Source organism: Dromaius novaehollandiae, chromosome 5 (assembly GCF_036370855.1).
Source record: "Dromaius novaehollandiae isolate bDroNov1 chromosome 5, bDroNov1.hap1, whole genome shotgun sequence".
Classification (NCBI taxonomy): domain Eukaryota; kingdom Metazoa; phylum Chordata; class Aves; order Casuariiformes; family Dromaiidae; genus Dromaius; species Dromaius novaehollandiae.
In genome coordinates, this window is record NC_088102.1 from 9,982,067 (window position 1) to 10,008,260 (window position 26,194).

The following is a 26,194-nucleotide window of genomic DNA, read 5'->3' on the forward strand; positions in this document are numbered from 1 at the left end:
GATCATATGCCATATTATTAAAGCCAGTGGTCTAGCTGCTCAACAGTAAAGAGGACATCATAGTTAGAGGGCCCTTAGAGGCTTGTTACCCTTAATGAAGCACAGAATAATACTCAAGAAGAGTAGGGGCTTCTGGTATACATGTCCTGTCGTTCAGGATTTCCTAGTCCATAAAGTTAAGAAATAATTGTTGTCTTCAGGAATATTGTAGATGTGTTGCATAACATTGTTTTCTCGAAAGTATTCAAAATTTATTTTACTTCTGAAAATGCTGTAGTGCTGTAAAATGCCCAGAATTTTTTAAACTCAGGCTATTTACTTATATTGAACATGCACATTGGGATGCCAGATCTGTAAAGTACATATATGTATATATTGTATATTTACATATGGTTTGTATGTATAATGAATTTAATGATATTTAACACCAAACCATCATTGTGCAAGTCATTATGTAACAACAGACACCGAGCCTATTGCCTGTCTTCATCTGGCATTCTCTTTCAGTGGCACATGGAAGCATGTGCTTAAGGCTGACTTCATTGCTATGTAGTCGTGAACTAAAGTATAAACTTAGAATTTGTATGTTTGGTTCCTTTGGGACATCTGTGTTTCTTCTCATTTCAAATGAAGTCAGCATAAGCAAAATGTAGTAGATTTGTATCAGAATATAGCCTTGAGACAGGAAAATATTTAGCAGGAGAGATCAAATTATTTTTGTATGAATTTATCCCTTTCAACTGTTCAGATCAACAGCTGATTAAATCATACAAAGACAAAAACATAAAGACTGCAGTAGTCACCTTAGGTGTGAGTCACCTCCTTTTAAAATCTGACAATATATTGCAGTAGGATGCAATACAAAATGATTTAACCAAACAAAAGCTAACTAACGTTGACACAAGGTGAAGTAGCACAAATTTATGAGAGCTGCTTTTCTTAGTTATTGATGTAGGCCTCAGCAGATGGAGGCTTAAGCAAAGTGAGCTTCAGTGTGTGGGTCCTGAGCTTTCTTAAGCTCAGGAGCATTCAGAACTAGGATATCAGTCCTGGAATCACCTCTGCTGTGTTTAGTTTGTAATTTATGCTAAACAAATAATTGCTTACTCTCAATTCCTCCATGCCAGTTAAAAAAAATTGTGGTGTTTTGCAGAATCGTTACTGGCTCACACAATAAACTGTTACCAAGGCAGACCTGCAAAACCTCTGTTGCCAAAAATCAGCTGAGTATCAGTACAGACAGAAAAAGCAGCATTTCCTACCATATTTGGGTTTACATTGTAATGGAAAGAAGACTGTCTCCCCAGCACAAGAAGACATACCCACAGAGAGTAGTTAAGCCCTGGAACAGTTTGCCCAGAGGTTGAGGAACATCATCCTTGGAGAAAGTCAAAACTTGACTGGAGAAGTCCCTGAGAAACCAGATAAAACTTTGAAGTTTGCCCTGCCTTGAGCAGGAGGCTGGATCACATGATTTCCAGAAGTCCCTTCCAACCTGAGTATTTCTATTTATCAGTAAATTAAATACACCTAACCAATGTTACAGTTCCCATCTGACAATTGTCAAAAACCTATCAACTTCTCAAGAAATCTATCAACTTGCAGGCCACTTATCTATCTGAGAATAACACATTTCCTGTTCTGGTCCTGCAGGGTTGCATTCAAGTTAATGTTGCTTTGAAGAACATACAGATGAACGCTATTAGAGTTCATTTATTACATCTTCAGAAATAACACTGAAGAGCACTAAAAATGAAAGAAGAAAAGTAATAATCCTTTGTTATGCCTTTTCAATTGTAATTATTTAACAAGTTTATTGAGTTTATTGCTCGTAAGTATTACGTAATTCTGTCTGCTGTTTTCGGTAGTAACGTACAGCAAAAGATGCTTTCTGCAGTTATTTCATGTAGTGCTTTTGTTTGTAATTGAGTTTACTTTTCCCCTGAATACTCGACTGATTTGTTTGCTTATTACGAAACATATGCTCACAAAAATCAACTGGAGTGCAAAAGATGAAACCTTAAATGCAGTGTATTTCAAGATGCTTCTTATATTTGGGCCTATCAGAACTAAGTAGAAATCTTAGTTGTTGTGTGGATGGTTTTTTATTTTATTTTATTTTTTTTAAGATCACTGCTATTAAAAATAAAACACTGACCAGGAGGACATTTTCCTTTTACAAATTTATAGTGATTTTCTATTGGAAGTAGAAACATACCAAGTATTACTAACTAATCATCTATGCCTGTAACAAAAAATTGTCCTCTAAAACAAGACTCACGGTCCAGTTATATTCTCCCGTATCCTAATTTTGCTATATTTAGTACAGTAAGAGCTTGAAATGTAATACTTAAGTTTTACATTCATCTACTTTATAAAGCAATAGACCTAGTTCGTTTCAGGTTTCAGCAACTCTCCTTAAACAGATTCAAGGCTTTTAAGAGACATAATTTGGGAACAGATGAAGGTCAGTGTGCAGTCATGTGCCTGCTCTTGTGCTTCGAGTAATAATGTTTGAGAACAGGAGCATAACCATACGATTTGCTGGTTGACAAGTAAAAGGACAGCTTTCACATTGTGTTGAGAATGAATATAAACCAAAATTATGGCTACTTTTGTATTTAAAAATATGAAAAAATCAGTTTAAAGCACACATTTAAACAGAAAAAATTGAGACTGAATTGCATACAAGATTGTTAAGCGAGTTTCTTATAACCCTGAAAATAATCATGTGACAAGGAAAAGGCATTTGGACCAAAACCTTACAACTATGCCTGTTCTTCTACCCTTGTTATATTGTGTCTTGAACAACAAAAAAAATGTCAAAGGCACATGTCACAGTGGCTCGCTAATAGTTCCCGAGTTAAGAATTCCTGCTGGAAAAAAACTTTAAAAGCCATTTCTTCTCTCTGTAGAAAAAGGAGGAAAATAATGTCCTGTCTCATAAAATGTGTTTCTTTTAAATTGAGAGTAATTTACTTCACATCTAAAATGTTTGTTGCTATTTTAATTGAACTGTTTGTTTTAGGCTTTATCGTTTATCTATCACAAAGAAAACTGAAAATTACAGTTTTCCATCAGGAGGAAGTTTGCAGGTATTCAAGGAAATCTTCGCTACAGCGTATTGTCTCCTGCAGGTACAAGCGTCGTTGTCGTGTACAGGAAGAGTATTATTGAAGTATGTTAAAATTCATGTAACTTAGCCTGGAAAAATGACTATACTCAATTTGGCGCCACGTGCCGTGGATTTACCTGAGCCCGAGGGCTGGCCTCTGGGTGCCGCCGCGTTTGGGCAGCGTGGCTGCGGCGGGGCGAGCGAGGAATGCTGCCGGCGGGACAGCTGCGCCGCGAGGCCGCCGCATCCCCTCCTTGCCGTGAGAGCGGGCCGGAGGATGGGTCGCAGGAGCTGCGCACGTGGCACCGAGGAGCTGGCGTTGCTATTCTGGCCCAGGGGCTGGAGCAGGCGGCTATGGAGACAGGGTGGAAGCCATGTGCCCTGACCACAGTATAGGAGTGGATTAAATTCCTTCTCCTATTTCATATGCCAGATCGTTTGGGCTTTATGGAAATTTAATCCTGTATGTATTTTTCTGGTTTATGTCCTAGTGTATTATAAGACACCATGAAATATAACTCAGATGCTCTCTTTGTGTAAAAATTATCACAGTAGATTTCAAATGGATGAAATGCTGCTTTTTAACATAGGTAAACTTTCTTGGGTGGCATGTGCCTTTCATGTACTGTGATGTGCCTTTGTGCTGTAAACCTCATCTTTGTAACGTCTCCTTCAGGGTGTCGATGGTGTGGAATTTTCGTGATTATCTTCAGAGATAGTGCAGAAGATAATGCGCTGTTTAAAATAAACTGGGTGCAGTTCAACAAACAACAAAAATGATAAAAAGTTTAAGGAGATAATAGCTGAGAGAAAAGGTAATGATGGCTTGGGCATGTTCATGCAAAGGATAACACAACTGAAGAGAAAGGAATTACTACTTATCACAAAAATGTACAGGAATGTAATAAAGCAGACAGGAATCATTTAATTTCATTAGTCATCAATGACAGCTCGAGAAATAGTGGTCTCCTACAGAAAGTGTACTTGAAATTGAACACTAAGAAACCATTTTTATCAAGAGACAATAAGACGGTCTATGAAGGCATGTTCTGTAATCGCTATCATTGAAAATACTCAAGTCTAGGCAAGGTATCTGTTTAGCAAGGATGCTATCAGGATAATGATATTTTTCCTGCTATTAGAAGGAACAAACTTAGTAACCTGTTAGTTTCCTTTCAAAGCAGTAATTACATGATTTGTTTGCATATGGTATTTGCAAATAAAATGCACTTAATGCCTGATTTCTATTTTTTTTTTAATGCTGAGGCTTGACAGAGCGTCTGCTTACATGCCAGGAATTCTGCAGGCATATTTACTGTCTTTTAGATGTCTTATTATTTGATTATGTTGTTAACTTAGGATCTGATCTATATAAAATCATACCAATGAGGCAAAAATAAATGTATTTGACACTGTAAAGATATCAGAAGAGAAAAATGCAAAATCAAAAGCCCAATTTTCAGATTCTGATATCCAGTTTTTAGGTATCTGCTATTAAAACACCATGTAGCATGCAAACTCTCTCAGCTGTATCACTGAATTTGGATAAAATGTCATTAAATTTTCTATTCAGGGCTTCACTTCATTGGAAAAGTTAAATGTTGGCCTAATTTTAAGAACTGAATCCATAAAAATGCTTAAAATTAAGCACATGTATAAGTGTTTTGGTTGATTAGTCATAATTTTCTAAATACAGGTTTATGGTGGCCAAATTATAGGATCTAGTTTTTACAACTTTAAGAGTTTCAGTTTTCAGTATTTTTAATACTATGCAAAATGAGTAGGCATGTTACTCTGTTACAGTGACTGAACACAAGAGTTTTCCTCTTGCTTCCAGGTGGTTTTGGATTAAACATGTTTTATCTGGAAGGGGTGCCAAAAGCTAACATGGTCTAGAGATGCTAGCATGGTTCTGGTCAGCTTTTGGGATTGGTAGGAGTAATTTTATGAAAGCTAGGAAGTGTTCTGTAATCTCAGTGTATACATTTTTGAATTTTAGCTGAAAATATATCTTAGAAAGGAAGCGATTTCTGAATCCAATATTTTAGAAATGGGAAAACTAGGTAAAATGTGATTAACAGTAGCTATTTCTCAATCTATGCTTCTTGTTAATCATGGTGAGACTATATGCGTATGCCTTAGAAGAGACTGACTGTTATTTACTTCATATTTGATTTTTGGTGCATATGAAACAGAGTTGCTGGTTTGTGTTTTACTTTAGCTGATGCATAAAACTCAAGTGGTTTTTTTTTATTATTATTTTCTGAGCTGTCCTTGAAAGTTGGTATTGTTTTAAAACTTTGACTTTTGCCATTTCAGAATGCAGTCATACTGCTGCTGTTTAGATAGATCATTTATTGTTTTTATTATGTGATAGCATTTATAAACAGCAATTTCACAAATAATTAAGAATTGGAACAAAAGCCCATCAGATTCTTGACATCTGTTGCATATAATGGCCCACAAATCTTTACTTAATCAAATCAAATAAATTAGAATAAAACCTGAATTTAGTTATTAAAATATTTTGTTAAAAGAATCCAATTGAGATTCAGTGTGTCATTTCCAAGGGTATCCTGGGATACGGGCCAAAATATGACACTTAAAGAATGTTATTGAGAGCAACCTGCTTTGATGTCTCATTTATTTTGCAGTTGAATTTACTTTCTATTTTTTTTCTTTGTTATATGAAAATAGGGTGCTGGGAGGATTATTTATTCCCCCAAAGTTCTGCTGCATCTTGTTCTTTGATGGATTGATTAAGCATTCGGGTACGGATTAGTGCCTTACAAGTAGATAGAGTTTATATTTTAAAAGTGCATGTATATGGATTTGTTAGCACTTCTTAATTCATTCTTCCACCAGTCTGATGATTAACCAAACATATGCTTCCTGCTCTATGGTGTCATGAACAACTTCCTGCTGCAGTTCAGTTTACTGAAACTAATCTTCCTTTTGATTTTTTCCAAAGTAGTAGTTATTTTTCTTAAATGTATGTCTCACCATTTTATTCTGGTTTTATTTAATACTAAATATATTTAAATTGTATTGGAAGATCATTCAAATTTCATCAGAACACAGTAGTCTTCTAGAGGTCTCTAATTATCTTTTGCCAAATCCACTTTATCTGTGATTAGTATGACAGGCTGAATGTTTTTGTCAGGAGCTTATAGCTTTGCTTTTGTAATAGGCTGCATTTTAAGCAGCCAATTGGATTGGTGTTGGCCTTTGAAAAATGTAAAATGCTTTGAAGGAAGACTTAAATGAACCAATAAAGATTTTGCAAGCACGCACATTTAATCTAAGGACTATCTGCATTATGGTTAAAAGCTCTGGGAAACTGAAGGAATTGCACTGCAGGATAATCAAAGGGTACAGCTTTATTGCATGTCTGTTCTGAAAATGAAGGGACTGTTTTCTCTGGCTTAAGATACTAGGTGCTTCTCTGATAAAAGGGAGAAGATAACACTTATAGATACCACATTATAAGTTTTCCGGGGCATGTTCAAACTATGAAGAAGTGAATGGTTAATTTGAATAGAGAAGTAACACAGGGATTCTGTTTCTTTACTTCTCACGGACGCAAAAATACTTTTGACATAACTGAAGATGAACTACACTCCGCTAATGTATGAATCCCCCACGAGAATTATTTTTTATTATTAGGTCAAACAAGTTTGTGTTGTTTGTTTGCTTTAAAATTGAAAGTGCAGCCATTTTTCTTTAGAACAAGAAAAGGATGCTTGTTAGCTATCTTGCTTTTATCCTGATCTGGGGTATTTCTCAGAGGTAATATTTTAAAAAACTGAATGGAATGATGGTCTCGATGTGGTAAACCAATGTGAAAGATGTAGTTTCCAACACTGTATAAACAAAGAAAGCTAAATCCCTATAACTTTAAGAGGAAAAGCAAATGTATACTTTTAAGCTAAAATAATTGTAGCACGACTAAATGGTTTATTTGTCTCTTACTAACTTTCCTTCTAGATCGATTCATTACTCTTGCCATTTGCTCCTTTATGAGCCATATAGGCAAAAATATTACATGTTTTATATCCACATGCTCTCCAGCCGAGGTAAATGTAGTTATGTTAATATTCTGTGGTTGCACATTACTTTGGGTTATTTTCTTCTGATTGTATCAAGGGGATTTTTAATAGCAAGTATCTTTTGCGAATCAAGGGGACTGCCTGTATCAATTACTTGCTTTTATTCCTGCCTGTCATCTTTGTACTCACTGTTTTGGAATCTTCCATTCTATTTCCATTCTCTTCTCTGAGAATGGTAACTGAATAACCACATGTTCTGATATTAAGGGTTTTTTTTTTTTAAATCAAATAACATTACTTCCCAGAGCCTCCTTTATAGAGCTGAGATTATCATTTGTAAGCAGCACAAAGAATATTGCAGACTTTGAACTAATTATGAAATCATTCTTAGCCTTTAAGGGTAGGTTGAAGTAGCAGAGGTTAATAACTGGGAAGTCCTGGCTTTTAATGTGTGGGCAGCCTTTTTAGGTGCTTTATCTTCTGTTACTCCATTCTGATCAGAATTTGTGTCTGTGATATGCTAGACATCTATACAGGGAGATATTGAGTTGCTCTTACAATGATTAAAGAAAGGTCAGTTTCTCTGCCCTTATTACCTCATCAATTACTTAGCATACTGTAGTATTAGTACAAGATTATCTTTAAAAAGCCTTGTCTCCAGCCTTGAGAGTCTTACTTCATTCACAGGAACACAAGAGAATCTTGTCCTTTTCTTTGCTGTGACTGTGCTATGATGTATTTTTTGCAAGTACACATTTGTAAAGTATGCGTTAAGGTCATATCTAAGAATAATGAAAGGCTCAGTTAATTTTATTTATTAAAGGACTTTAAAAGTTTGTTTCTGTCTCATGAAAAGCAATTAGTAAGTGTTAGCAGTTGCTTGTGGATTAACTGTAGCTGAGGTCAACAACTGACAAATCATCAAGAGAGAAGATTACTGAAGCAATGACTACAAGGTGAAATTCTGTTTCTACCCAGAAACACAAGAAATCACAAAACTTACCAACAACCAAAACCTCAGAGGAAAAAAAGCAAACCAAAAAAGCTCCTCGGAGTATTGAAGCTTTCGATGTACACATTCTTGTAGCTTTGACAAAGCTGATTTAACTTTCTTAACTGCTAGAAGATGCTTCAAAAGAATTAACTTTCTGTCCTCTATATGTGTGTGAAAATTTTAGCAGGTTGTCAGTTTTCATTTTAGTTATTTTCTAAACTTCTGTAAGAGATGTTTTGGATCATAAAGGATGTATTCAGGTGGATATCTTCTCTTTTAATTAGAGTCTTAAAGCTGGGAAGAGGAATTAAGATTCTGGATTCCCATGTTGTAGATGGCCATGGGTCAGCTGTATGTAATTTCTACTCTGTGACTTACATATCTTAGGGAAGCCTTACTTCCGTTACAGAAGCCTAATACCTGCCTATTTCAGTCAGTTGTTGTTTTTTTTTTTTTTTTTTTTTTGAGTTTAAGTGATTAATAGTTATGTGAGATCCCTGACTGAATAGTGCTTAAAAAAGCATTAGAAATGAGTCTTTTTGATGTCTCTTTAAGAAAATGTCAAATACCAAGACTAGGCACATTTCAACTGAAAACCTGAGTATGCAGTAAAAGTTCAAGTACAGGCTAGCTGGTCTTTGTAGATGTCTTACATTTTAGGCACGATTCTTCCTTAAAATAATTCAAAGCTACCTAATTGTTCATGTATTTACAGAAAGACAGAATGCTATCTTACGTTAATGCACCTGCTTACATCCTTGCTTTCCTTGGGAAAAGTCTGCCATAACTGGAGTGGTGATTTATTATCTGTATAGAACTTCAGGAGGAGGCTGAGGAGGTGTTGGGCTGAAGGCAGAGCAAGCCTGCGATCTCTGCTGTCCCTGGAAGACTCTGTACAAGCCCGTATCGTCTCTTAATGTCTTCTTTTGGTGTGGTCCCTAAGGCAACCTCCGACAGACTCAGCGGGGAGGAGCCAGGGCTCCTTCGCTGGTCCAAGGTGATCTGTGTCTCATTCGAAGCAGAAGCAAATTACAACTACTGAATGACACGCAGAGCACATTTTGAAGAGTTTTCTCCCCAGCCACCTCTTGCCTGCAGAGCTTGCAAACCCTCAGCAGCGGCAAGTGCTGCAAGTTGTACCTGCGTGCGAGGGTTGTGCCATGTGCTCCATGAGTCCCAGCTGCAGGTCTGTAGCTTAGTGGCATTGCATTTACATGGGTGACCTGTTCTTTCTGTTTCACTGAATGCCACATGCTGGAAGAGTAGCAGGCAAACATATGCAATGGTGGATTATGGTAGAAGTAGCAATCTACCACCCAGAATGATAAGGTTGGCAGGTCTAAATTGGGATAGCGTTTCATTTGTGCAGACATGTTGTGGCTTGTTTTTAAGGTATGGAGGCAAGCTTTGGGTCCACTATCATCCTGTTACATCTGAGTACTTTTTCCTCTGTAACCGCCCCCCCCCCAAAAAAAAAAAAATTAGCCCTGTAGACTGCTGTGAGATATGTGCATGAATCCTGTTGTTAAGTTAGGACTTTTGATGTTAATGTCAGATTAAATTCTTGTCCAGGATTCATATCATTCCAGGAAAGTCTGTTTTGTTTTTTTTTTCCTTTTAGTGGTTCTGTGTAATTATTCTGATAATGTCTAACTTGGGCTAGGCTGATCATTTGTGTCTTTTACTTCCAGCAACGTTCCCAATATTCACTGTGAATGTTTTAATTGTTCATCTTATATTTTTACTTTTTATTGATCACTTTAATGTATATATATGTATAATTCTTTAAAATAGGATTCATTGTAATATTTTTAAAGAATTTCCTTGAAACGTTAAATACATATATAACATTCTATGGTATGTTACCATTGAAGGATGCATTTTTACCTCTGCTTTTACAGTAGATAGTCATGTTTAACAGCCTGTATAGTTGGTGAAAATAGTAATCTTGAAATAATTTTTTAATAAATCTTTTACATGATGATTTAAAACTCTTGAATGTATTCAGTATGCTGTCCTTACCTTATAGGCCAGACCAAACAACTGAACCCACATATTTGGGCTGTTGCAGCAATGAGGAACCCCATTGAAAGCAATGGCTGAGGGGATCCTCCACTGAGATTCAGTTGAACAGTCTTGCCCTAAATTACTCTGATATTCAAATACCTGTTGTTAATGCAGTTTTGGGAGGGTTGTCGTGAGTTGTATATCTCATCATCTATGAAAATATTTCATGCTGTCTTGTTTTTTGTGGAATAAGAAATACCACATTGCATTTGTAGTACAACACTCATCTGAAGAAGGTTTAAATTTGAAGCTTCTTCTCTGTAACTCTCCAATTCTGGTGAGAAGTATTAGGACTTGTATGTTGTCGTTTGTTAAAAAATGTAAATTTATGTTCAAAATTGTTTGTCAGTCTCTCAGAAAATTAAAAGTAATTAAACAGAAAGTTCTACAGATTTGTGCCATTTCTGTACCCTCTCATCTCAAGATGGTGTGAGAAGCAGACAATTGTAATAACTTGCTGCTACTCCTTTCCAGCTTAATTTGATCTTGTTCCTTAATTCTGACAGATTGTTTTTAATTTTCCCATCTGTTCCATAAAAATCTCAAATGATTGACTCTTAGGAAAAAATAATGCCTAATAGCTGAGCCATTTTTAATGAGAGTTGGTATGAGTTATTTAACGAGACATACTGAAGAAGGCAAGCCAAAGGAAAGACTGGGCATGGAGTGATGGGTGTAAAGAAAGGTAAAAGGCATGTGTTTCCTTCAGGAAGTTGCTGCTGTTCCCTGTAACTTTAGCTTTCAACTGCTGTTGTCTCTGATTTCAGGTATTTTATATATTAACCACAGTTAAATTTAAAATAATAATAAAGAAAAATCGGGGGGAAAAATTCCCCTTGTTTTTAGTGCTTTTTCTGCCCTCAGACATTACCACTTTGGGGAAGGTGGTTAAAAAAAAAAAAAAAAAAAAAGAAATGGTCAAAGAATAATACTTCAGTAACCTGAAAAACAGTTTAGGCTCTAATTTAACTTCAGCTCACAGCCACACTGTAACTCCCAGATACTGTGCTCATCAGAAGGAACCCCTGTGTGTGTAAACAGTGTGAATAGTCACTTCCAGTATCTCAGAAGGCTAAAACCTTTGCTTTAAAATTGCCTTCAAATAACGTCTCCTGGGCAGGAAACTATCAATATGCAGTATGGATCTTTGAGATTAGCAACCGTGAATATAAATGTTAACATCTGGACTTTTCCTTTCTGTTTTTGTCGTTATATATTACAATAAACATTAATTTTATTTTTAATAATCATCAAATAGCAGTTTCTCTGGCAGCCTGTGAGACTTTATAATTAAATCAAATAGTGAAAATAAATATATATCTCTTCCACAAAGAAAGTTGAGAGTTTGACTAAACTCTGCAAATATGCCATTGTTAGTCTAATCTATTGTAGAATTCATAGAATAATAAATGAACTTTGCGATTGCATACAGTGAGGCATAACAAATGACAGAATGCTACCGTGGTAATGAGCATAATGTACACTTGTTTTTGTGGGTTTTTATAGGATTCCAGCCTAGGAAAGAGACTTTTTTCTTCATTTTTTTTTTACCAATTAAAATCTAGGAGTAATGAACTGCAAGAGGGAGTGGGGAAAATCAGTGCTCTACAGTTTTTGAGCCTCTTTGAATGCTTGGCCTGTCAGGTTTTCCTATGACATGTCTTTCAAACAGCCAGGGGGATGGGATAGAGATTAAAATGTGCTTTTTAAGACACAGAATGTGTTAGCACTTAAAACTGCTTCTAATCTGAATTTGTACACATTTAGACTTGGATGGTGTCTGTTTAAGGCCCAAACACAGCAAATGGCCATGAATAGGAGATACTCTGTGCTTATGCACAGGGAAGTCTCTGGTTGTGGTTGGGACTAGATTGTGCCTAAGAGTTTGACTATCCTAATCTGAGACGGATATGAGGGAAGAAAATATTTTTATTTTAAAGAGGTTTTTTTTTTTTGTTACTATTGTATCCGTAGAGTTGGTGTGGACTTTTTTTTTTGGGGGGGGGGGGGTGGGGGGGAAAGAATTGATTGTCAGGTTACTTTGTTTGCATGGGAGGAGACAAAAGTGACCTAATTTTAGATGAATTCTCTTAGGCTTTGGCAACATGACCGATTACCTATTACTCTTGATGCATTTTGGACAAGTATCTTGTTGCTCTGTGGCTTTAGTAATAAATCTCCTGTGTGTTTATGTAGTTAAAACGAAATTCACAAGATGTAAGTTTAATTGTGCTGCATTAATCCTTCATAAAGCATTGATCTTTGTTTTTTATCTTCTCCCTTAGTGTGTCAATCCTGATCTTTAACACTTCTCGGCAGTGCTTTGTTGTGGTGAAGCAGTTCCGCCCAGGTAATCCTCTTTTTTTTTAGATTTACTTTTGCTCTCTAGTGAAGCAAGCTATTAAGGGGTTTAGCGGTTAAAAGTTGGTGCATCTGTGGTGACAAAATCTTTGTTCCATATTCTGTTTCTTTGTATTTTAGCCCACACTTTTCAGTAGGCCAGAATTTCTAACCAAAGAAATTTCCATTAGAGATGAAACAAATGACCAGGGTAGCCTGATGTTCTGCTTTTGGGGTTAGTCATTGCCCTCTTTTTGATGAAATTGCAAACAAGTTTATAATGAGCGTGCTTGTATTTGAAGTTTCATCTTGACCTGTCTAGTATTCAGTAGGCAGCTTATGTGCCCAAGCACAATAGTCCTTTTTTTAAAACAAAAAATAGTAGTTTATGTGGTATTGTACATTATATACTTGGGAATTTAAATAAGAAAAACTCAGGACTATTTATACATTTTCATCAATCTGTGGAGAGTTTTGTTTTGCCATATATTATGAATTTAAGGTAGTATACTTTTTTTTTTTTTTTACTTTTTGTATCAGTTATTTTAATTCATAGTATTATTTACTTTTTGAGGTTAAAAATCAAATATGTATCCTCTGCATGTTTATTAAAAAAAATCACAAGATATTTCGCTGACTGTTGCTAAGAGACCATTTCAAGACTGCTTGTGGTAGACTTTACTGGAAACTTTCTAGGGTAGTGTCATCCTGTCCTTACCAATAATGATTGACAGGCTGTTCGGTGTTGTGCAGCAGTGTTATATGGATAGTTCATGTTTCCCCTGCAGCACTATGTTTACTATTATAGGGAGAAAGAGTTTGTTTATCTATTTATTGATAATTCACTGTCTTCTATTTGCCAGCCAAATAAAATAGCTTTTATATCTGTTGCCCTATTTGAGGCAGTCTTAGGCAGCTAGACTGCAGAGGCTTTCACACACACATGCATATATATTGATTAATAATGGACTGTGAAATACTCCCCCATTGTGAGGACACAAAGCAGTATATGATGTAAACCTTTGTTTAGGAAAACCAAAGACAAACATGTGAATGAGAACATGTAAAAATAACCATTATTTTTTCCATTAAGGGCATATGCTTAGATTGTGGGGAGGAGGTGGGAGGATGCAAAACATGGGATATAGGTCTTACAGTAACACAGACATGTCCATTATATCATCTCCATGGAAGTACCAAACCTGCTAGAGGACTCTGCCTCAAAAGACTGGATTATTTTTGTAATTCAGAGGCTATTGTATTGTATTGTAATAAGAGGCTGGAACTGTTCAGAAAGCTGGCCGTAGGCACTGGTGCTCAGTCAGACATCCCATAGCAGCTCAGTGATTGCAGCCATGCCCGTACATTACTCATATCGCTATAATTGTGTTTCCATTACCTAGTTATTGTCTGCCTTGATTGTCTGCCTGGTGTTTCCACAGAACAAAAATTAAAGCCAAGACTTTTCTCATTACTTGCGCCTATCAGGATCCCACCAGGAAGACAATAACACAGCTCTTCACTTGTGAGCAAACAGCTGCAGCTCAATCACCAGGCACATCCCCGGCACGCATGGTTGTTGACATATGTGCTTGCCTTTCCTTAGGGTGTGGTTTTGTGGTCAGTTTTTGCCCATTTAAGTCTGTGCTGCTTCTGAAGGCAGCAGTTCCTCTTCATACGTACATTCGCACCTCGTCCCCTTTGACAGCACAAGCCCTTATGCAGCCGTGGCAGAGATCCGATATGGCTGAAACAGATAATTTTTTACGCAGGTTAGCTAGCTGATCTGACCAGTCTTAGGAAATCCATGCTGGCTTGAAGGGATGGCAGAAGCACACATCTGGGGTGAGGTAGAAGATAGGACCAGCCTTTTTGGTGGCACTGTGGACTTAGGTCATCTTGAATGATAATAAAATCATACATTTGGAAAGAGCAGAGAGAGAATGAAAAATTACATATATATCTCAGTAGTTTCCATATCAGATCCTCACACATGACTTATTGCCAAGGTCCTGGGCAGTGCTCAGTTTGGTAGTCAATTGACCACACATTTTCAAATATAATTAAATAACATGTTCCTGGGGAAGGCTAGGGTTGGTACCTATAAACATGTGCTCTGTTTTTTTCACTGCAAATATAATGACCATTCAGTGGATTGTGGTGTTTGTTTTTCAATGACTCAAAATAAACAGCAAGAAAGATTTGAGTCATAAGCCATGTTTTGTTTCAGGAGGTACTAAACACTGGTGCAATCGAAGAGAAACCAGAAGTTTAAACAGAAACTAGTGTGTTCCCCAGTCAGCTAAATCCCAGTTATCCCTCCAAATCCATACTGTTGTCACTTTGTCTTTCAGGAGAGCAAACAAGTCTCTGTATGAGTCACCTGAAAAGGCTGCTTTGAATAGCAGTTCTCATCTGATTTGACTAATTCTGTCTTACATTGTCCCAGCTATGTAGAAGGAAATTTGAGTACATCAGTTCTACTGGAGTCTCTGCTCTGAGATTCCTTACAGCTGAGTGACTCCCAAGTAATTAATCAAGATTCTTAATGAGCCCTACATGGTTGTCCAAGTCCTCGTTGCACTGCTGCTCATCACTGGTATACATCTGATGATGAAAGAGATTGCCCTGTGATGAAGTGGCTGTTCCTAACCAAAGTACCGTAAGCCACGGGAAGACAAGAGAGCAATCAGACACATGGCTAGAGGTGGATTGCTCTGCTGGGAGATGAGTTCTTGATTCTAACGTCTGCTCTCAAAACTGGTTATGCATTTGAAGTAAATTGACAACAAAAATAGTTCTGGGAGAAGGAAGAGGAGAGTCACAGGTTTCCATCTGAAGATCATGCTTTAGCAAATAGGCCACAGACTCATATTCTGCCCATTACTGTATCTCATCTGGCTTATCAATCTTGCATTCAATTTTTCAACTTCAGGAGAGGTGTGGGGGACCCCTCTGTTCCCTGATATTAGCATTCAGCTTGGTGTTCTAGACTTTCCTAATTCATGAACGCTATGAGTTTGAACCTTCCTCAGCCTGGTGAGAGTCAGTGGATTTATACCCTGATTCCTTGGTGAAAGCTCTAATTGTTGGACTCTTATGCAGAAATGACTAGTAACTTTCCTTTTCTTCAGAAGCTGGCTATTTGCTTTGAGTGTTGGTGTATGCCAGGGTATGCCCTGAACAGAACTGCTGGATTTTGTCCTTCTGGGAACATAGGGTTTGATCTACGTGGAGCCCAGTTGTGCTGAGAGACAAGTAGAATGGCAGGTGCCAGCTGGAATGACAGGATTTGTTTCAGGGATTCAGCAGGCTTTGAACAGAGAGTTACTTTAATCACAGTTCCATGCTTCAGTACCTACCATCTACCTGCACCGTCTTTTGGTGCCTGAGTCCTTTACTGGATGCATGTGTTACTCCTTTTTTTATTTACTCTTAGAGGGATATTAATACTGAAGATTCCTTAGACTCTTAAGAGTCTTTTATTTGGCTTAGCTAGGAGAGATCCTGAAAGTAGTTGTCATTTATGGTAATTATCACAGCTTTTGTAAGTTTTTGGAATTAGGACAATATACACCCTCCAGGGATCTGTCTCTCAGACTTTGCATGGAATAATTTTGTTCCTCCTTGCCACATTAAAAAAAAAAAACAAAAAAAACCTATGGGCTCTACTCATCCCTTTAGAATAAGAAATAGAGGCTCCTTTCCTTAAATGTTTGCATCTTAAGGGTCCAGATGTACCACCTGACAACAGCTTTAAAAGTCTTAAGTTCTGAACAAGTTTTTGCACACATTTCTGCACATTATGGGTTGTTTTCTTTTCTTTTTTTTTTTTTTTTAAGCCAGATCTAAGCAGCTCCCTTCTCAGTGTACTGATCTTCTTGCCCTGCACTTTTGAGGTGTCTCAACAAGTGTTGTAGCAGGAGCCGAGGCACCAAATTCTGGGGTACAGATTCTTTCCTAGAGACAAAGTGCCTAAGAGTAGGTCACTGTGCCTTTATGCTACAACAATTTTTTAGGGCCGTGCTTGTATATCATAATTTTAAGAAATAATGAACCATATCCAGTAACTTGAGGAAGAAAACTGTTCTTTAAACTCAAGCTCTTTTATATACCAGTTCTATAAGATTTGGAATGGGGAATAGAAAATAAGCTCATTTGAAAACGATGTTATGCATATATAAAATATGCATGTAAAATATTTTAATTTGATAAAAATAATCTCAGATTTTAAAATAGTTTTTATTCTTGGTGTTTTATAACACTCTGGTAACTACAGTAACTTTTCATTAAAAGCAAGGATAGACGTGAGGAAATTTCAAAGAAAAAACAGATGGAATTATACCTGTAAATTAAAGTTGTAGTGATCTGGAATTGTCAATAGTGATTCATTGTGTATTTAAATGCAGTCCTGCAGGTTTTACTCGGGCAAAACTTCTGTTGACATCAGTGAAAAGTTTTGCTTAAATACAGGCTAAAATATGTCAATTGCACTTTATTTAGGAGTACATTACAGTGGCAGCTGTTTGTAGATTAATTCAAAAAGTCTTTTTTAAATTCCACACAGGAATCTGTGCAAGGAACTATATGTTCAAAAGAGGATTTTTTTTTTTTTCAAACAAACATGCATGCTTTTCATATCCTTTCTAAATAACAGCTGAGTTGACAGGCTGAAAGACTCATCATTGTGCACATGGTACATAATGTACAACCCAACTTTCCTGCAAAATAACTGCATAGCTTAAGTTAAGTCCTGATATCCGTACTGCCCAGCAAGTGGAAGCTGTTTAGAGCTTCTGGGATGTAGACTTGTGGGATGAACTAACTTCCATTTTTTTTTGCAGTGTGCATGAACTAATCCCAAATGATGTAAGCAGAAATAATGTTTAAGGATAATTCTGCAGAAATGGCGAGAAAACCTTTGTATTCTAAAATTCTAATTTCAGTGTGTCATAATTTTAATACACAACTTAGCTGACTGCCTTGCCACTCTCAGATGCCCTGATGGTTATAAATTCCCAGGCAAAATTCATGCTCTGTGTCTTTTTTTCCATTTAGTATGAGCACAGTCAGAAAAAAAACTATTGTTTCTTTTTCTTTTGTATTTTTTAAGCTGTTTATATGTGTGAAGTAGAAAGGCATTGTCCTCAAGTCTTCCAGAATCAAGACAAGGAGAACTGTCATTTAGAGGATCCTTTACCTGCTGTAGTAGGAGTGACCTATGAACTCTGTGCTGGCATTGTAGACAAACCAGACCTTTCTTTAGAAGAAGTAGCACGTGAGGAAATCTTAGAAGAGTGTGGCTATTGCGTTCCTGCTACAGACCTAAGGAAGATCACCTCTTACAGGTAAATAGCAGTAAGGTAACACTCCTAACTTTATTGTTTCAAAGACAGATTTCTGAAGTGGCTTGAATGTAAATTAATGTTCCCCGTTTAAGTCGTGTCTTGAAGAAACAAAGGACATATGGAAGTATGTGAAAGGTGTAATCTTCAGAAAGTGAGAGGAGTATTTACAAAGATGTAACAAATTACATCTCAACTCATAATTATGGGATGGAATTTCAAATAAGAATTAGACTATTGTGATTTGTTCCAAAGACTATTAAAGTCTCAACTGCATTGGAAAAAGTTCATAGATCTCTTAAGGGCAGAGTTTGTTATGATGTTAGAAAATATTTTGTCAGAAACTGTCCTGCTTTACTGTGTCAGGCTTTGTCCACCTCTGATTATTATTATTCCGATTAACAAGAGAAGCTGCCTGAGATGGACTCTGATTTTCCATTAATAGAGCCCTGCAGCAGCATGACAATTTGCACGATTAGATCTCTTTGTAGTATCAGGGCCATAAAATATAAACAATTCAATTTTGTGAATTGCACAGTAATGAATATGGGGGGCTGGGGCTTAGCTGTGATGGTTTTTACATGCCATTTATTGCAGGGCCTTAAAAATCTGTTGAAATAGATATTAACATGTATTAAAACATACATTAGGTATAAAGGGAAAACCTACTATGAAAGAGGAAAAATACAATATGTCAATCATTAAAAAAAATCGAGAAATTTTGCACACAGCTTTAATACCATTATAGCTCCTTCCCACCCTGTAGTATTGTTATTCCAAACATATGTATTAATTTTACAGAGAGAGCTGCAGGTTTTTTACTTTCTTTGTTTTGCTTGACATCTCTGTTGAAGTAGGCCCTGTCATTGGTTTTTAATTTGGGAATTGAATACAAATCCACAGCTGTCAATCCTGGCAAATGTTATTTCCTGCTGGATTAACAAGCAATGCTTCGGAGGGTGTGGGGGGGTGAATCACAGGAGCTGTCTCTTATAACTCCTTGAAACTAGATTAAGGGTTTGTTCTGCTGAAAGAAAAAGTGCTTTCTAGGTTTATAAACAGAAGCTGCCCATAGCATTTTGTATGTTGTGACATTGATGGACCATAGCATATAAATACATACATGCACGCATGCACACACCCGTATATGTATAAATACTCAGTTTTGACATGCAATGGATACAGGCCTTTATTTGCCCAAATACTATACTTAAGTGGCTTCATGTTGGACTTGCTATGTTCTATATTATCAAGTGAGTTTGATTCTAAAGTTTATGGTCTTGCTGTTGACTGCGTTGTGTTCTTCTTCTGTTAGCCAAAGAGGCAGATCTGTCAGGTCCTTGAGTATTTGATGTAAAGAAGGGAAATAATTTGTCCCCCTATAATCTGCTAAGAACATTTTTTGTAAGAGTGACAGGTTTTTCCAAATTGTTTATACCTTCATTCATGCTGTGACTGTCATACAAAGCTTTGACATAAAATGTGACATGAATGCCTATGCAATCTGTTAATGATTATAGTACATTAGGTAATTCTACTATGATCTGTCATCTCAATGACCCATATAATAATTGCTTTATATTATTTATTGATCCACTCAGTATCAGGTCTGAGAGAAGCCTTAGAAAACAGAAATGGAAGGCATTTTGAGAGGGTCTCATCTAGACGACTCCTCTTCCAAAACTGAGGCTCAGCAGGATCTGAAACATTTCTGATAAATGCACATTCTCTGTTTTCTCTAAAATCTGTTCATTTCATAACCTCTCCAAACATTCTGTTTCAAGTGTGTACCTATCTTTGCCTTAAGCAAATTTTTTCTCATGTCTTGTCTAAATTTCCTGTTCCTCACTCTGAGTCCATGACCTATTCCCCTGTTCACGGTGGACGTGAAGTACTTCTGTTTACCTGCTGCATATTTGTTTGAACATGTGCCATCTTGGCTTTATTTTTGCCTATGCAAAACCATTGTAGTTGATTCAGGCTTTCTCTTCAGACTGTGATTTCTAAGTATCTGATCATTTCTTTTGCTGACCTCTACCTCCTCTTCATTTGGTCTGCATCTTTCTTAGAAACATAGTGCCCAAAGTGGAATGCAGTATTTTAGCAGAAGCTATACCAGTATCAGATAGAGTGGAAGCATTACTTTCCTAGTCTTACAGATGATTTTATTTACATGCTCTAGTATGATGTTCACCTTTTTTGCAGTGGAATATGTTGTTGAGTTATGGTCTACGATGCCTCCCCAATCTCAGAATTATTTTCAGCAGAACTGCTGCATTGTCATTCACTTCCTGTCTGTATTTGTGCTGTTTGTTATTCCTCCCTAAATATAGAACCTTGAACTTGTCTTTACGGAATTGCATCGTATTTTTCAGACCATTTCTCCAAATTATTGGGATGATTTTGGCTTCTAATATTCATCTCTGACTTCTTATAAATAATCTATCCCAGTTTTGCCATCTGCAGTCTCTATCTCAACATGCAAGTCCTAAAACAAAATACTGAATTATATCGAATCCAGGCTGGTCCCCAGTGGAATCCTGTTTGATGCCTATATCCAATTTGATCTTGTTACCACTCCATGAGTACTGTTGTCATACTGGTTTTGCACCCGTTTCATAGTTTCATTTCTAACTATATCGAGTTTTCCTAACTTCTTAATGAAATGAAATATTGGATAGAGTCCAAATCCTTAATAAATTCAAGTGATATTATTTGTTTTGCATGCCCTATCCACAAGACCTTTTATCCTATTATAGCTGAAATTAGTTTGACTGCACATTATGTATTCTTGACAAATCTCTGTTAGCTATTGTTCCTATCTTGATGCAAATAAGGCCACGTGAAAAATGTTTATATAATTCATAATTATTGAGTTAAGACTATTACATCTTTGTAGATAAAAACTCAGAATTGCATGCACATCAAGAAGACTTCCATACGAGCAAGGTTTTCTGTGTCAACACACTCTTCAGTCTGAAAGCAGGGAGTTGTCTTGTATTCCTAATAACATCTTTTCTGGCACTGTGGTAATGAGAAGGAAATTGCCCGCATTGAATAAAAGCAGGACTTGAGCTAGACCTAATGGAAGGATATGAAAAGGAGAAGACACATGAAATGTAAAGGGAGAATTGGTTTTAGCTATGAAGGTAAATACGGTTCTGTAGTTAATGGATTGAGGAGAGGGCACAAACATTGTGTAGGGAGAATTTAGACTAGGGGAAAAAATGGAATAGAAGATCCTAAATAGAAATAGGAAGAAGAAATGGAGCAATGCTGCAGAGAAAAAATATGCAATGAAAACTAATGAACTCAGAGAGTATAGGTTCATCAATGTGGAGAACTGTACCCTTTAAAGAATCTTGTATTCAGTAGTTGAAGGTACTGTATTATTTAGAGGTTCGTGGTTCATCATGTTGGTCAGATGGAATTCAGATACCAGGTGAATCTAAACATCTGATTCAGGTCCATGTATAATGTAAAGTAGGAATGCTGAAAAAATATCCCAAGGGCAAACCTGGAGCACTGAAATGTCCCAGCAGAGCTGAAACTCTGGAAATGAGGAGAGTACTTAGATCATGTTTAAGCTTAATTTCACTCTGCTGACAAGCAGTAGGTGCCAGTAAAGACTGGAGGTTATGTGAAGATAGCATTTTTTTGCTGATAATAATGGGGCCTGCAGTGGTAGGTTTGGGGGTTTGGGTTTTGGGGGGGGGGATAATGGAGGATGTTACAGTTCTCAGTTGATCAGAAAAGGATAATTGCAATAATGCTACAGTATGCTTAAGCTCTGTCAAAGCTCCTGTGACATGATCCAGTAGAAGCTGGACATCGAAGTAAGCAGATCTCAGACTCTCTCTGAATGATCCACAGAGTAACAGGAGTTGAGGAGGAATCAGAAGCTAGGCGTTGGGCAATTGACACTAGCTGGGCAAAAGTCTTAGGAACAAGTTGTTCCAGCAACAAGAGGACAGTGTGGAGTGGCTGAGTGAAGGAGATTGGGACTGGGGGCAGATCAGGAGAAAGACAAACATTTTAAGAGGGGCTTGACTGGAGGAGGTCAGAGGAATCAGGCATTGAACTGTGCCTGTTGCAGAATACTGCTACCCAGAAGCTAGATTTAAAGGAGAATGGTTTGTTCTGCTGTGTAGATGGAGGCAGTAATCATTTTGAAAAAAATCTGTATTGTTGTTTTCACCCTGTATGGTGAGTTTTCCCTTCTTAGCATACCTACACAAACTGCTACTTTGGTGTTTAGCACGTGGGTAAGTAACCTGCTAACTCTTTTCTGTTTTGTCAGCAGCTGATCTACTTTTGGAGGTTTCATCTTCCATTATGAAAGTTTTTGTTGCCCCCACTGTTGCGTTGAGTTCTAGTCAACTGTATGTATGGCTTCATTCAAAAATGGCATAGATGGTTGGGATGGTAGATGGGATTTATCTAAAGGAACCATGTGGATCAATAATAAAATGAAGCTGATACTATAGTAGTATCATCATAAACTGAGCCTTAATGAAAATGATTGTTGATTAAACTGTTGATTTTTAACAGCCCTAAAGTAAATCTATGAGGTTCTTCCAGTTTTATGTTCCTAAATGTGAAATTTTGTAAGTGAACAAGTCTTTAGACTTACTCATAAATCAGATATAATTTTTTTTTTCTATCACAGTATCTATCCTAGCAGTTTGAGTTTGAATCCTATATGGTATTCAGCTGTGAGTTCATTTCTTAGGCAGAACTACTTCCAGCTATCTTCCTTGAGACTTGTTTCTTTACAGCAGAGGGGCAGGGAAATATGTTGTTGTTACTATTAAATATGTTGCTTTTATTGTTATTGCAACTTACAGCATTTTCTATTAGTTCTTGAAATGCTTGGTCTTCTTGAATATTTATAAAATGATTTGGACATCAGTAATGCATCACCGTATCAGGATAAAGATTACATAGTTTGTGGTTCAGCTTCTTTCCCCTTCCTTCCATCTTTGTTTTCGGTCAGAGGTTGTAATAAACGGATGGGTACGAACCGGATACAATCAGAGCTGCAGGTTCTAAGCCCTGCTCTGAAGAAATCAGATGGATTAGTTTAAGGGCCTGACTATTAACACTGGTACTTTAATTTTCATACATTTGAAATTTTTCCAAAGGTATGCAACAAAGAAGAGTATTCATAGAGTTAATATTGGATGTTCCAATTACTGTGCTATGGTTATTAGCCACTGTGCAATGACGTAAAAAAGGTTTGTATTCATAGGTTATTATGTAGAAAGAATAATGGTCTTGAAAATGTTGGAGTGCATTATAATTAGGAAGATCACCTGCTAGTACACCTGTTGGATGATGGCATAATGTAATATAATTTTATGTTAATTACTTCTATGCTTTTTTCCCCTGCACCTGCTGCCTTTAGTGTCAGAACTGTCCAAAGGTCCTAAGAAGTGACAATAGGAGCTGCATGTCATTGTTCATCAGTTTGCATGCTGCATGCCTAAATAGGTCTTGATTTCAGCACAAATAGCAGAGATTTCTGTTGCATTTATTTGTAAACATGTATTGTATATTCACTGTGTTCCCAAAGTCTGCATCCAATGATTTATATTTTATAAATGGATATATTTCATTTAGGAATTTCATATTAACTATGCCAGATTACAATCAAAGAACATATTTCTATGTTGGTATGAGCAGCTAAATGTTGATTGTTTATTTATCGTATATTTATTAAATATTAAGAAAAGATGAGAAATTTAGCTTTTAATTGCTGTGTATCAGAAATCTGAGTTAAACCATTGATTAAGTTTTCTCAGTGGTAAGTCAGTTTGTATTTGTTTATGATAGAGTATTCCCCCATGTTTCAGCAGAGCAGGAGATTATAAAATACTCTTTTTTTTAACAGCATTTTTTCTGTTCCTTCAAATTAAAATATTGAATATAATAATGTGCTTGCATAGATGAGAATCTAGACATGAGGAGAGAGGAAAGCTAATCTTGAGAACATGCTTTGAATTTTGACCCTGCTTACAAATGTGTACACACACACACACACACACACACACACACACACACACACACACACACGTTGTTCAAAGCAGAAACTCTGTTACTGAGCATAGGCAGTCACACAGGGTGGACTCAATCTCAATTGTGGCTTTTAGGCACTACTAAACAATTGATTTTTTAAAGCAATAAGATTCTGTTACCCACTTGTAGTCAAAAATATTTATGTAATGTAGCTTTATAGTTATGGACTTAGATATCAAATAGCAAAAAGTCCCATTTTGTCATCCCTATTGCATATGCTACATAATTCCTCATACATTTAATAAAAGGAAAGAGATAAACAAAGGCTTTGTGATAACTACTGTTGCAAGGTTTCAAAAGCAGATTGGAGTAACAGTCTCTCCCTTGTGTTTTCCCTAGTCTAAGGGGGAAGTAGATAAAAAATACAGTAGGTATAACCTTATCCTGTCAGTCTGTTCCCACTCCTGAGTGGGAGGTGAAGAGAAGCACTTTGCAGTAATTCTGCAGAGCCTGCATCTCCACTGTGCTGGTACCTGCAAATGTGTTGCCCACAGCTTTGAAAGCCATACCATGATTTGATCACAGTATTTGAGTGTTTTATTTGAAATGCAATATGGGAATGCAGCATACAATCTTGTTAGGATGTGTTAAACTTACGTCAAAGTTACTATTGTGATAAAAAACATAAAACTTTCATATCCTTACTTTGGCATGTTTACATTCATAAACTTGTTGTCAGAATAGAGGTTTCTAATTGTCTCTGAAAAAAAGCGAAAAGTTTAGTACTAACAGATTTCAGGTCTTAAAAGTCTCTTTCTGTTGAAGCTGCAGAGTGATGAGCTTATGCCCTAAAGATCTGACAAAGAGTATTTGTCAGCCATGTAGCTGTCACTTGAAGCAACTTTAAACTTCTCAGGAGGAAACCAATCCTCATGACAGAGACTCAGGAAATCAGAGGTGTGTTTTCTATAGATCATTTGCATTTGTCCTACAGTAGTGAATAAGAGTCAAACACTGTGCAGACGCATCAAAATATATCTAGAACAGCCAGCTAGGTCAAGCCAGGCTTAGCAGGTCTGGATCAGTATGAGCCATGACATGCCTGGTTCGGGCAACATGGTGCTAACCCTTTGGAGTGAGACCTGAAACCCTAGCTGTCAGCGTGGGCCGGTGAGTTCAGATCTTGCTGGCCCTCACCCAAACCAAGCTTCTCGTGTACCAGCAAGGGGGAGACACCTTTGCCGGGAAGGTGGTTTTCCCAGGGTGAAACTCATCGCTTCCATTACGGGTGTGCTGACCCCTGTGATTTCCCCAGATGCAAAGCTAATGAATATCGTTGTAATCTGTTAATAGGTGACTCATTTGAGATCGTGGCAAAAGCACTTTATTTGTACTGTAAAATACTAGGGACAGGAAAAATATTTCACAGACCATGTATGGAGGAAGAAGGTAGCAAAAAGGAGAATTTAACCATGAATAAAGGCACATCAGAATTCTTTAAACATCATATACTGAAAGTGCAAATAATTGTGCAAGAGGATAGCAGGTTGTTAACGACACATAAGCCTGAAAACATACTGAAAACATAAAGGCAGCCTGTTGCTTCTTTACCAAACCAACCTTCTACTCCCTCTTTACTTTCTTCATCCTCCTGTCCCAATACCTAAAATCACATCATGAAAATGTATACCTATTTTTAAAACACTTTATTATTTCAACCAGATGGAGACTCAAAACTGCTTCAAAGCAACAAACCTGCTAACTTGGTTTTATGTAAAAATGAAAGGTACAAAGACAAATGGAATGTCAATAGTGTTCTTTTTGACGGTTTTCTAAGGACATGCAGAGTATAAGAATATCTAAGCCTAAAAATGTTGCAAAAGACAGCAGTAGGCAATAATGGAGAATGTTTAATTTAGTAAAGGGCATTCATCATGGATCCACGTGAAAATGATAAACTGACAAAATAAGCCAGAGCATTTAGACAATGAATTATCACATAAAAAGATACAAGAAATAGATCTGTTTTATGAAGTAAAGTACAATCCTCTCTCTGTCAACCTCTTACTGAAACCATTGAAATAGACATGTAGTAACACAGTAAAAACAGCCAATATATACATAAATAACATAATGTAATAGTCTCCAAAGTCAGCCATCTAACTAGCAAGGGGATTATAAGTAATTTTAGAAATGTTAAATGTGCTGTTTTGGAGGTGGAAGAGTAAACTAGAATAACATGAAAATTAGTGGCCATACTCTTTGA

General features: G+C 36.8%; 1 protein-coding gene across 3 annotated transcripts in view; it reads left to right on the top strand.

Annotated features, from left to right (window-relative positions):
- Positions 1–26,194, top strand: part of NUDT14 (nudix hydrolase 14) — a 63,630-nt gene that overhangs the window by 31,938 nt on the left and 5,498 nt on the right. For 2 of the 3 annotated variants that reach the window (XM_026114101.2, XM_064511973.1), the window contains 2 exons: positions 12,511–12,575; positions 17,679–17,913. In XM_026114101.2, the coding sequence (XP_025969886.1) occupies positions 12,511–12,575; positions 17,679–17,913 (300 nt within the window). The remainder of the gene's footprint in view (positions 1–12,510; positions 12,576–17,678; positions 17,914–26,194) is intronic. The other variant, XM_064511974.1, reaches the window with a different exon arrangement.